This window comes from Poecilia latipinna, unplaced genomic scaffold (genome assembly GCF_001443285.1).
Source record: "Poecilia latipinna isolate Pla-1442-1.1 unplaced genomic scaffold, P_latipinna-1.0 Scaffold1010, whole genome shotgun sequence".
Lineage (NCBI taxonomy): Eukaryota > Metazoa > Chordata > Actinopteri > Cyprinodontiformes > Poeciliidae > Poecilia > Poecilia latipinna.
The window spans coordinates 124,441-136,201 of record NW_015113626.1 but is presented as its reverse complement, the minus strand read 5'-3'; the positions used below and the strand labels follow the sequence as shown (position 1 = coordinate 136,201).

At 46.5% G+C, this 11,761-nt stretch overlaps 2 protein-coding genes across 3 annotated transcripts in view; one reads left to right on the top strand and one right to left on the bottom strand.

Annotated features, from left to right (window-relative positions):
• The window catches only part of usp11 (ubiquitin specific peptidase 11), a 17,848-nt gene extending 9,636 nt beyond the window's left edge, over positions 1 to 8,212 (top strand). The window contains exons 9-21 of the mRNA XM_015050801.1: positions 541 to 699; positions 767 to 991; positions 1,063 to 1,146; positions 1,798 to 1,892; positions 2,106 to 2,300; positions 2,378 to 2,487; positions 3,416 to 3,940; positions 4,476 to 4,546; positions 4,614 to 4,726; positions 5,261 to 5,410; positions 6,110 to 6,225; positions 6,312 to 6,400; positions 7,429 to 8,212. Of these exons, the coding sequence (XP_014906287.1) occupies positions 541 to 699; positions 767 to 991; positions 1,063 to 1,146; positions 1,798 to 1,892; positions 2,106 to 2,300; positions 2,378 to 2,487; positions 3,416 to 3,940; positions 4,476 to 4,546; positions 4,614 to 4,726; positions 5,261 to 5,410; positions 6,110 to 6,225; positions 6,312 to 6,400; positions 7,429 to 7,581 (2,085 nt within the window). The 3' untranslated portion in view covers positions 7,582 to 8,212. The remainder of the gene's footprint in view (positions 1 to 540; positions 700 to 766; positions 992 to 1,062; positions 1,147 to 1,797; positions 1,893 to 2,105; positions 2,301 to 2,377; positions 2,488 to 3,415; positions 3,941 to 4,475; positions 4,547 to 4,613; positions 4,727 to 5,260; positions 5,411 to 6,109; positions 6,226 to 6,311; positions 6,401 to 7,428) is intronic.
• A 113-nt stretch (positions 8,213 to 8,325) lies between these two features.
• Positions 8,326 to 11,521, bottom strand: LOC106958741 (ER membrane protein complex subunit 3). 2 transcript variants are annotated; one of them, XM_015050802.1, is made up of 9 exons: positions 11,417 to 11,521; positions 10,565 to 10,754; positions 10,441 to 10,498; positions 9,939 to 10,032; positions 9,752 to 9,856; positions 9,591 to 9,672; positions 9,438 to 9,517; positions 8,973 to 9,055; positions 8,326 to 8,898 (listed from the first exon to the last, which is right to left on the bottom strand). In XM_015050802.1, exons 2-9 carry the CDS (start codon positions 10,717 to 10,719, stop codon positions 8,779 to 8,781), a joined length of 777 nt encoding a protein of 258 aa, XP_014906288.1. In that variant the 5' UTR covers positions 10,720 to 10,754; positions 11,417 to 11,521; the 3' UTR covers positions 8,326 to 8,778. The 2 variants fall into 2 exon arrangements, with proteins under 2 accessions (XP_014906288.1, XP_014906289.1); XM_015050803.1 differs by having other exon boundaries at positions 10,565 to 10,757; positions 11,417 to 11,518.
• Positions 11,522 to 11,761: the final 240 nt, after the last annotated feature.

Below are 11,761 nucleotides of genomic sequence, written 5' to 3'. Positions count from 1 at the left end.
TCAGACAAGGTATGCTAACACACAACAAGCTAAGGGGAGATACCTCAGTAAACCTCAAATAATGTAAAGCAGGGGTCCCCAAACTACGGCCCGCGGGCCGGATCCGGCCCGCCTCCTCATTTGGTCCGGCCCCCTGAACAATACCAGAGAGCATTCAGTGTTTTTTTTTTTTCTTTATATGTGGATTTTTCTTCAACCACCAGGGGGGCTCTTGAGCAGATATGAAACTTAGTTTCCCTCAATGGAATATATACTAGTCAGTACCAGCTCACGTTTTTTTTCCATTTGCATTCTGGGTAAAAATCTATCTACAAACGCGAATATGTCGTCGGCAGTAATCCAACCCCCCGCCTCCCGTCAAAACTTTTCTAAGGTTTCTTTCTCGAAAAACTAAGACCGGCCCCCGACCAGAAAAGGGAACAGTCATGTGGCCCTCGCAGGAAAAAGTTTGGGGACCCCTGACTTATACGGCACAGCGCCCCCAGAGGTGAGGCACCGCACTGCGCTGCCTCACCTCTGGTCGCGTGTCTTTGTGCGCAGACCAAGGTGGGCCACTTTGCGTCTCAGTTCCTGGGCTACCAGCAGCACGACAGCCAGGAGCTGCTGTCCTTCCTGCTGGACGGGCTCCACGAGGATCTGAACCGGGTCAAGAACAAGGAGTACATCGAGCTGCGTGACGCCGACGGCCGACCGGACCAGGTAAGCGGCGCCGGCCGAACCGCCGCCCGGTGTCTGTGTCCAGGAAACGAACTCTGTGTCTCCACAGGAAGTGGCAGAGGAGGCATGGCGGAACCACCGGCGGCGCAACGACTCGGTGATCGTCGACACGTTCCACGGCCTCTTCAAATCCACGCTGGTCTGCCCCGAGTGCCACAAAGTGTCTGTGACCTTCGACCCCTTCTGCTACCTGAGCGTCCCTCTTCCTGTCAGTAAGGAGCGCGTCATGGAGGTCTTCTTCGTCTCCCTGGACCCCCACGCCAAACCGGTGCAGGTAGGCCGCCGTGCTGCGCCGCTGCTGCGTCTGCAGAAACACGCAGACCCTCACTGCGTTTGTCTCTGCAGCACCGGGTCGTCGTCCCCAAAGCAGGAAGAGTATCGGACCTCTGCGCCGCTCTGTCCGACATGACCGGCGTCCCGCCCACACAGGTGAGACGCCACTGGACCAGAACAAACAACTTAACGTCCTTTAGATTCATCATCCTGCAGAACGTTGGATGATGGAAGACATTAAAATAAAAATAAAAATCTGATTTTTTTTTCTCAGAATCCTGAATTTTCTCTGCTGGAATTATGACCAAAAATATTCAGAATTCTCACTTTTTTATTTTTTCTTCCCACTGGCTCTAATGTTCTTCCATAGTTCTGAAACATGCATATATTGAATGTTTTTATTATTCGGCTGCTGAGCATCAGATGGGAATTCAACCTCAAAGTTCCATACAGTCTGAGTAGAAATGATATAAATTATTTATCAAGCAAACTGACAGAAGTTTGCATCACTCTGACCACTAGGTGGCAGTGAACTCCTTCCAGTACAATCCTTGGTTTGTGTAGAAAATGCAGCTCCAGGCCTCCAGGGACAGAAAAGCTGCTTTTAATGGAAGAAAACAAAAAGTATTTTTGGTCTAGTTTATCTTAGTGCATGTGAAATAAGACATAATTAACCTACATGGAACTTTTCATGCGAAATATCGGAGCTGGTTTGACGGAGGTGGGAAACCTGAGGCTGAGCTCAGGGTTCTGATCCGGTTCCACAGAACCGAGCATGAAGCTTCCTGTTCCTGCTCTGTGTTCCAGATGGTCGTCGCTGACGTCTTTAATCATCGTTTCTATAAAATCTACAACCCTGAGGAATCCCTCAGCTGCATTCTGGACCGAGACGACATCTTTGTGTGAGTAAACCAGAACCGGATCAGTTCAGCAGATCAATCAGCCCACAGGCATCTGATGGCCTGCTGCCAGCTGATTGGTTGCCAGTTGCCTGATTGGTCGGTGTGATCCGTCGCCTGATTGGTCGGTGTGATCCGTCGCCTGATTGGTCGGTGTGATCTGTCATGTGATTGGTCGGTGTGGTGGCTCCCTGACAGCAGCTGTTTCTCCTGCAGGTATGAGCTGAGTCAGCAGGACGAGGACTCGGTGCTGCTGGCGCTCTACCTGAGGGAGCGCTCCCACTACAGGGACTACGGCTCCAGCAGCAACTCGTACGGAACCACGCTGTTCGGACATCCGCTGCTGCTCAACGTGCCGCGTGGCAGCTGCAGCCAGGAGGCGCTGTACAGCCTGTTCCTGCAGCGGCTGGCGTAAGTGACACTCTGTCGGGGGGGGGGCGGCCCGGTATCCCTGCAGGTCTCAGCTCAATCTGTCCGGCTGTCTGCAGGCGCTACGTTCGACCTCCTGACCCCGCCGAGGAGCTGGAGGAGGAGGAAGAGGAGGAGGAAGATGAAGAGGAGGAGCTGTATAAGACTCAAACCAACGGCATCAGTGATGGTAGGAATCAGGACGTTCTGCTGATTCCAGGCCAGAGAAACTCTGTTATTATAAATATTACATTTAATATCAGTTTTTGTTCATGAAGCTGATACAACATGATTTTATCAGATTTTCTTCCTAAAAATTCAATTCAGTTTAAAAATCCTTTATTTATTTCAGCAGGATAAATAAAGGATCTCCAGTAGCAGTCAGTTTCGCAACAAAACTGATGAGGCCTCTGAAGTTTGTCGCTGTATGACTGTCATATTTCTGTTCCACAAGTTTTCATACGCAGCACCGGCTTTATGAGATAAAACTGAAATTATCTGAAGAACAAAACAGATTCAGGTTTAAAAGTTCTAATTTATTAAATGTGAATAAATTAGGACAAAACTACGACTTTTAAATCAAAACCGACCAACAAAAATATTACCTTCTGTTGTCATGGTAACCAGGGCCACATCTACTCTTTAGGCTAATATTGTAAATTTACACCCAAATCTGCTTTTAACTTCTTTATCAAAACTTGACTGAATTCAGAAAGTATTTAAATAAAAACCTAAAAACTGACATAGATCCAGTTTTTACTGCTGAAAACAGATTTAATATGTGTTCAGTTTTCTTCACAATAATAGAATTGAAATTCTTTTAATTTCAGAAGGAAAACATAAAATCTTGTGAAAGTTTGGATAAAAAACAAAAAAATCTGAATATTCATTTAGCTAAAATAGTTCATGTTTAGATAATAATAATAATAATAATAATAATAACGTTTAGATTATTGAATAGGAAAAAATGAAAATGAACATTTTTGTGATTTTAGTTTTTAGAAATATATTTTTTTGGTAAATGGCCTTGCATAGCAGTCATCAAATCCATGAGTCCTGACTTCCTGTTGAGCAGTCCTGACTTCCTGTTGAGCAGTCCTGACTTCCTGTGTCCTCAGATGAGCAGAATGCCTCGGAGACAGCCGGACCCTCAGAACCAGAACCGTGTTGCAGCAACGCATCTCCAAACGGCCCAACAGATGGCCCCACCCCAGATCCCGACCCAGATCCCGCCTCCTCGGGTCCCGTTGCCACAGCAGGTGACCCCCCTCCTGGGGTCAACCAGGGGCTGGCCTCTCTGGACCAGGGGGACACCGAGGTCGGGAACGGCTCCCTGAACCCGGCCGCCGGCAACCCTGACGGCCTGAGCGCCGGCGGCGATCTGGGAGCCGACGGCGAAGCAGACGGGAACGCCGAGCCGCCAGCAGAGGCAGCGCAGCCTCCCCGAGAAACCACCGAAGAAGAAAACGAGGCGGACAAGCAGGAGGAAGCCCGCTCTCCCAGTCCTCCAGCCAATGAGTGTCCAGCAAAGAGGCGGGCGTGTCGCAAGAGGAGGCGGAGCCTGTTCACCATCCAGGCCGTCAACTCCAACGGGACGACCGAGAGAGGGATGGGAGAGGGAGGGAGCGCCGTGTCCTTCAGCTGTGGGTCTCACACACACACACACACACACACACACACACACACACAAAGTGTTTAATGTAGCTTTATGAAACAAAAGGCTGCAGGTGGAGCTGCTGGAGCTTCCTGTTCCTCCTGATCTCAGGATTCAGTTTGTCTGTGAAACTCAAAGACGTTTCTAAACATCACAGCTGCGATCAAAACTCAAACTGATCCCAGTGTGAATCTGGGCAGTGTTCGATGTTACTGAGGTTTTATTTTTATTAAAGCTGTGGAAACAAACAAATATTTGATCAGGTAAGAACAGAAAGTGATCAAATAAAATCCTAAAATCAGAAAAACTGAAAGATGTTCTGGATTACTGCCATCTAGTGGTGTGACTGGATAAACCAGCCAGATACAAATAATTTAGTTTGGATACTTAAAATGTTTTCTAGTTCCAGTATGAAATGTTTTTCATCATTCATTAATTAGCCATTAGATCAATAAATGATCATGTGTCTGAATAACTTCTGTCAGTCTGTCGTCGTTCTGATCGGTTCTGGTTCTGTTCTGCAGCTCAGCCGTACGTGGCCATCGACTGGGACCCCGACATGAAGAAGAGGTTCTACAATGAAAACGAAGCAGAGGTCAGTCTGATTCCTTATCGCCATGGAAACGTGTAGGTGTGCCGCTCACGCTCCCTGTGTCCCGCAGCGCTACGTGAAGCACGGCAGCATGGAGGTGCCGCAGCAGCAGACCACCGTCCAGCTGCAGCAGTGCATCGAGCTCTTCACCACCGTGGAAACGCTGGAGGAGGAGAATCCATGGTAACCAGCTGCCGCCGCAAACCGGCTGCTGCTGCCGAAAACGACCCACTTTTTACATACCTGAGGTTTAGTATCGGCCGATACGATGCAGGAAAAACTGATTTAAAATGTTTCTGCTGTTAAACACAGACATAAATGTACTGAGTTAAACATTTATTTAGTAACTCTGAACCAGTTCAGTAATAAATCCATCAACAGCTTCACCAGCTTTGGTCAAATGCAGAAAAACTAATTTAATTTGTTCAGAGGAAATATGACGATAAGAGCCAACATAAAGTGATAAACTCAAACTTTATTTGGAATGGTTCAGAAAATGCAATTAGGAATAAATATAATGCAGATAAATAATACAGCATAGAACTGGACTGAATAGATCCGTCCTTATGGATCAGGAACATTCTGATACCCGATCGAGAATTATTAGTTAATATCAGAACTAATACAGATATTAATATTAGATCTGTGCATCTCTACTGCAAACTTCTGCAGGTTCTGATCGGGTTCTGATCGGTTCTGATCCGTCTGTGGTTCCAGGTACTGCCCGGTGTGTAAGAAGCACCAGCTGGCCACCAAGAAGCTGGACCTGTGGTCACTGCCGGAGGTTCTGATCATCCACCTCAAGCGGTTCTCCTACACCAAGTTCACCAGAGAGAAACTGGACACCATCGTGGATTTCCCCCTCAGGTACCGACACACGCACCGGGCCGGACCGGGTCACTGCAACACTGCTGTCGCTCCAGAACCTCCAGAGGCTACGGGTCACTGTTTCCTCTGCAGGTTCCGACCTGCAGCAGAACCGGAACCGGACTCGCACTCGGTCTGGTTTGGTTTGTTCTTGTTAGTTTCAGATGTTTTCGGTTCATTTTCATCTTTGTTCATGTTTAATTTCCCAGCAGGAACCGGTTCTGCTGCTGTTTTCATGTTTCTGGTCCGAACCGCTCAGCCTCTGTTACCATGGAAACGTCTCCGTTAAACTCACCGTCCGACACAGTAGAAGAAGAAATACAGACCGACTCATTAATTTAATTTAAATTAAAAATATCTAGATGTGGAGATGAAATAATTCAGATTTTATTTTTGCGAAGCGACTGAATTTATAAGTTTAGGTTTTAAAATCTGATTTTACTCATTTTCCAGATCTCCATAGAGAATGGAAAACTGTTTTTTTATCCAGCTTCATAAACAGACGTTTTTGTCACCATATCCATTCATTTGGGACGTTTTATCGCTGAATGTTTCATAATTTAACCGTCTGAATAAACATTCATTCATAAAGAGGAGAAACTTTCCAGACTGAACTGGACCTGTGGATCCTAACTGGGCCAAACAAATCAGATCCAGATTATATCAGAACCAGGTCAGAACCTCCTGCTGTGGTTGCAGAGACCTGGACTTCTCTGACTTCCTGCTGAGGAAAGGCGTTTCGCCAGAGGAGCCGCCGAGCCGCTACGACCTCATCGCCGTGTCCAATCACTACGGAGGACTCCGAGACGGACACTGTGAGTGCTGCGGCAGCCATGTTGGATCATTCCCGCTGGTCACATGACCTCATCCTGTGTGTGTGTGTGTGTGTGTGTGTGTACAGACACCAGCTATGCCCAGAACAAGGACAACGGTCAGTGGTACTACTTTGATGACAGCAAAGTGACGTACGCTTCCCAGGACCAGATTGTGGTCAGTATCACTCCGCCGCACGTTAGGGGACAGGAAGTGACATCACGTCAGGCCTGCTGAACTGGGATCTCAGCTGTTTTTTATCCAAACCAGTTCTGAACTGGTTTTAAGACAGAGTTGATGTAACATTTTAATTATTCTGAAAGATTTACTGTTTACTGAATGAAAAACTAATCCGTTAAATCTATAATTTAAAAACAGTTTGGATTGTATGCTTTTATTTTGTAAATAGATGGATATGTCTCCTTCCAGTTTTCATGTTAAACTTCATCAAAAACTTTTAAAGTGCCAGAAAAAAAAAAAAGCAATGCAAAGTGTGATGTCATCAGATGTCGACTCTGTGCACGGCTGTATTAAACAGGAAGTGGAGGTTCATAGTTAGCATGGACGACACACCGCAGGAACATGGAGGAAGTTCTGAGGTGTTCAATCAGGTGCCCCTGTAAGGCACAGACCCACCAGCAGGTGGCAGCGTTGGCTGTGCCAGAGCTTATTCAGTAAATATGATCCCATCTCCATTAACTGTTTTTCAGAAGAAAAAAAACAAACATCTTAAGCCAATAGAAAAACATTTTTGCGAAATCGAATTAATTATTTAGAATTTTGCCGTTTCCATCAACATTTTTTAATGTAACACTTCAAAATGTGCATTAAAAAAACTGATGCGGCTGGAAAATGTACTAGGATATAACCCATCAGTCTATGGATAATTATTGATTAGTTTTTTGTTTTAAATATCTGAACTATCTAACCGTGTGTTTGACATTTCCAGTTCATCCAGTTTTTGCCTTTTTTTTTTTTTTTGAGGCGAAACCTGAAACTGCTGCAACTCTACAGGTTGTTGCTAGGTAACCAGAGTGAGTGAGTTGCTAGGTAACCAGAGTGAAGAGTTCAGACGTATTGTCTATTGATACTGTGGATATTTATTATTGATTTATTGTCCACTTCCAGTGATTGTTCTGTCTGTTGGGGTCAAAGGTGAAACATGTCTAACAGCCTTAGCAACATTTTCCCGTTTTGTCCCGCAGACTAATGCTGCCTACGTCTTGTTCTACCACCGACAAGATAAGATCAGGAAGCCCACTCTGCCCGCCCCCTCCTTAAGCTCCGCCTCGCAACCTGCCAACGACACCACAGAGACGGGCACCGCCCCTTCCTGTGGCTCCATGGATACGGACTGAACGTCTTGCTTTTCTTTCTTTGACTCTGGACACTCAGGATGATTCTGCTTGATTTGGACCCAAACCCGTCTGGACCCGCGGGTTCAGATGGAGGAAACGGCCCGAAGCCTTTAAGACGCTCTGAAAGCGAGTTTATTTCTCTTTAATAAAACAACATTCCACTGAACGCCTGTTTTTACTGCGAGCTGGAAGGGTTCAGTCCGTTTTCTCGTCCGGAATAAAGCTTTTCATGATTTTCTGTAAATTTCACTTGATTTTAGGAAGAAGTCGGCCGGTTCTGGTGAGCAGAACCAGGCCGATTATTTCTAACGACGCTGTCAGGGATTTTAAACATCTGTTTGTATATTTAGCTTTTCTCCAGATATTTATTTGTAATGAATTCTCTAGATGATCGGCTGGTGACTGGATTTATTTTCATATTTATAGATGAGCTTTATAAAGTCGTATTAATCCGGCGGACGGGTGTACAGTATTTTTATAAGTAATGTGAGATGAATGGTGTCAGTGGTGGGTGGAGCAGCCGGGAACGCTGGGCCCATTTCTTTCTTTGTCTTCCTGTCAAATATCAGAGGAAATTATTTTATTGTACTTCTAATCTTTTGATATGAATTAAAGGATTATCACCACCAGAGGGCGATGTTTCCAACTCATTCAGATGGAATTCATAGAAGAAGCACTGAGAAATTTGTCAGTTTGAATTAAAATTCTGTTTTTTAAAAATAAAGTTAAAAAAATTTAATGAAATTCAGACATTTAAAGTTTTTATTTTTGTTCAAAGGAAACCAAAAATATTTTGATCCAGAAATCTGGGTCAGACTGGATCAAGGTCTGGTCTCTCCTACACACTCTGGGGTTAAAGGTCAGGCCTGTCTGGTGGCGTTTCCAGACCATTGTCACCATGGTAACTGGACCAGGTTCTGGTACTGCCATCATAAAACCCAGTGGACCAGAACCAGCAGCAGCCATGGAAGCATCTGAAGGTTCTGTTGGGTTTTCTTCCAGAACCTCTGGGCTCCATGAAGCCGGTCCGGATCAGCTGGTCCGTTTGTTCCCATTTTGACAGATGTTCTGATTCTGTTTCAGACCTTCAGGAACCCCAGAGACCCGTTTATCAGAACCGCAATGGGTCACAGTGGGATATGAGTCACTGGAAGCAGAACCATCCAGTTCTGTCCAGAGGACCGGATCAGGTCCGGATCAGAACCTGTTGTTGGCGCTGAAGATTCCTCCAAAGTCCAAGTCTCTAGCCATGAGCTCCTCCTCCACGCTCTCCAGCGCCCACTGGTGGTTCACCACCTCCAGCGCCTCCCACTCGCTCTGAAACGGGTCAAACCGGGTCGAAGCGTTACACAGAACCGAACCTCACCGCCCAAAGCTCTGATCTGACTCACCTTAAAAGCCTTGTTGGGGTCAGGGGGCATCGCCATGGCAGCGCCAGTCATCTGGTCCTGCATGATCCGTGATTGGTCAGCAGCTGTGGAGGAAACGGACCAATCAGAGAGCTTCATTCTGACGCATCATCAATCAGGAAAAACTGGTTTCAGGGAAATCTGTATGAAGAATTAACGTTTAAAACTTTAAATACATCCTACTTCACAGAGCGCGTCTGTTTACCACTGAAAGAACAAAAATAAAACATTTAAAATAAATGTAGGAATAAACTGTTAAACATGTTAATATTTAGGAAAATAATTTTTCTTACTTTATTCTTTTTCCATTTTTCAGTTTTTGCTGATTTCTCTGTCATCTTCCTTTTTTCCCGTTTCTATTTTTTCTGTTTTTTATTTTTTGCACATGCTGATATAAATTGGTTTGCTGACTGAGTATTGTCCGACGCGACCAGAACCAGAACTCACCGTTGTCCTGGCCCAGGATCAGCGAGTACATGCTCCTCAGGCCGAACACGTTCAGGAAGTACCAGGAGGCCGAGCTCACCCTGCACACCAAACAGAAGCTGAACAGGACCGGCCGGGTCGGGAAGGTCCGGTTCTGTTGGGTCGGGTTCTCACCAGGAGGCGTCCAGCGACAGCAGGTCGATTCCTCTCTGCAGCATCGGTTTGAACCGCAGCGTCAGCGGGAACGGCACCTTGGCTGGAAAACAGACGGTTCTGGTTTCAAACCTGGCCACGGGTCAGAACCGGGTCAGAACCACCAGGAGGAGGAAACTCACTGATGACGAAGCCGGAGAAGGCCCAGTTGATCCATCCTCCGATCAGAATCATGGGCAGAACATTGGTCAGGTTTCCCTTCATCATGTCCGTCAACATGCTGGTGTCTGCAACAGAACCGAGTCAGCAAAACCGGGTCGGGACGCAGCAACAGAACCGGGTTGGGTCAGGTCCAACGGGGCGACTCACCTGTCATGGGGTTCTTAGGAACGACCTTCCTCTTGACCCTCTTGAAGAAACCGGTTTCTGCATCGTTGAAGTAATGCTTCCTCATGAAGAACGACTGAAACGGATCAGAACCAACGGTCCGATCAGAACGGAGCCGACCAGATCAGAACCATTCTTTCAAATAGAGGAAACTTCATAAGGATTAATTAAATTTTTTCGCAGCTGTCCTGCTGAGGTAAAGTTCTGAGTTTTCCGGGTCACGATCCTCTGATCTGAGGGAATGAAACGAGTTTCCTCTGAGGTCGGGTTCTGACCCGGTCGGTTCTGGTTTCATATCCTAACAGACAGAACTAAAATATTTACACAAAAACAAATTTATATCCCAGAGTGAATCTCTTCCGTTTTTAAAGAACTTAAACGTTATGCCTTTCCCCACTAGATGGCATCACATGCTGAACCCAACCAGAACCGGAACCAGAACCAGAGGCGGTCCAGCAGACAGGAAGTGAGGCGATCTGCTTACCTGTCGGGGGATGTACTTCCCGTTCTCCCGGAGGACGCGGCTGCGCAGCAACACCTGGCTGGAGACAGAGCGTCAGATCCAGGCGGTTCCGGTCCGAACAGAACCGGGCCGTCTGGACCCTCACCTGTCAGACACCTGCTCCAGGTCCAGCTTCCTGTCGCTGCTCAGCAGCTGGCTCACGTAGTGCCGCAGGACACCGACAAAGAAGGTGATGAAGACGATGGGCAGGACGACCCACATCCTGATGCTGGAGTCCAGCAGGAGCTCCGGGCCGGCCATCGCTTCTGACCCGGCAGGCGGAGCGAGGGAGGAGGCTGCTGGGGGAGAGAGACCATCTGACGTGGGAGAACACTTTCACTCATTCAGAGTTCATCTGCTACTTCCTGGTTTGCACAATTATTCAGATGTTTCCATGAGAATCAAAGATTATTTAACACATTTTATGGCCATAATTTAGCTCCATACCGGGCCTCTGAAGCTCTGACTCCATCTGGTAAATTTCGCACCAAACTTTTTCCTTCCACTCAACTTTCCACTCATATATTCCGATGCAGAACTCTGAACAACCAGCTTCTTTAGGAATTATTATTTGTATGGGACCAAGTTTCTTCATGGTTTTGTAGGCTAGAGAATAACATTTCCGGACTGAAAATGATTTAAGTTCATATTTAAAAGTATTCGCAGGTGTAAATAATCTTTATATTTACTATATTTATAGGAGTTTCACTTTTTAAATTAACTTCCCCACAATATTCCGCTTTATTAAGGCCAGTTCAGTTCTAGTAATCAGAACCATTAGCAGCAGGTGACCTCAGTTCCTCCAACCTGCTAAAGTTTCGCAACAAACTCGAAGCTAGCCCGGCTAGCTCGCCTGCTAGCTCGGTTTAAATCACCGCCTCGTTCCTGTCAGCTCCGGTTAGAGGAGAAACTCCACATAAACTCCTCCACTGACGAGACTCAAACACCGAACACTCACCTCATTCACCAACTTTCTTCAGACTCCACAAACGTGCTCCGCTGCATCTGGAATTCATCCACATCCGGTTTAAACGGAAGCGCCGTCATAATGGCGTCGTTGCGTAGCAGATAAGAACCGTACGCTAGCGCGTCCGCCATGTTGTGAGTGTCATTTTCCCTTTAGCATGCTTACTAAATTGGGTAAAGGAAGCTCAAAATTTGTACGTTAACCTGTCTGTCACTACAGGACCCAAATTTGGGTCCTCTAGTGACAGGGGTGTCAAACTCCAGTCCTCCAGGGCCTCTGTCCTGCAACTTTTAGATGTGCCTCTGCTGCACCACACCTGAAAAGAATAATTAGGTC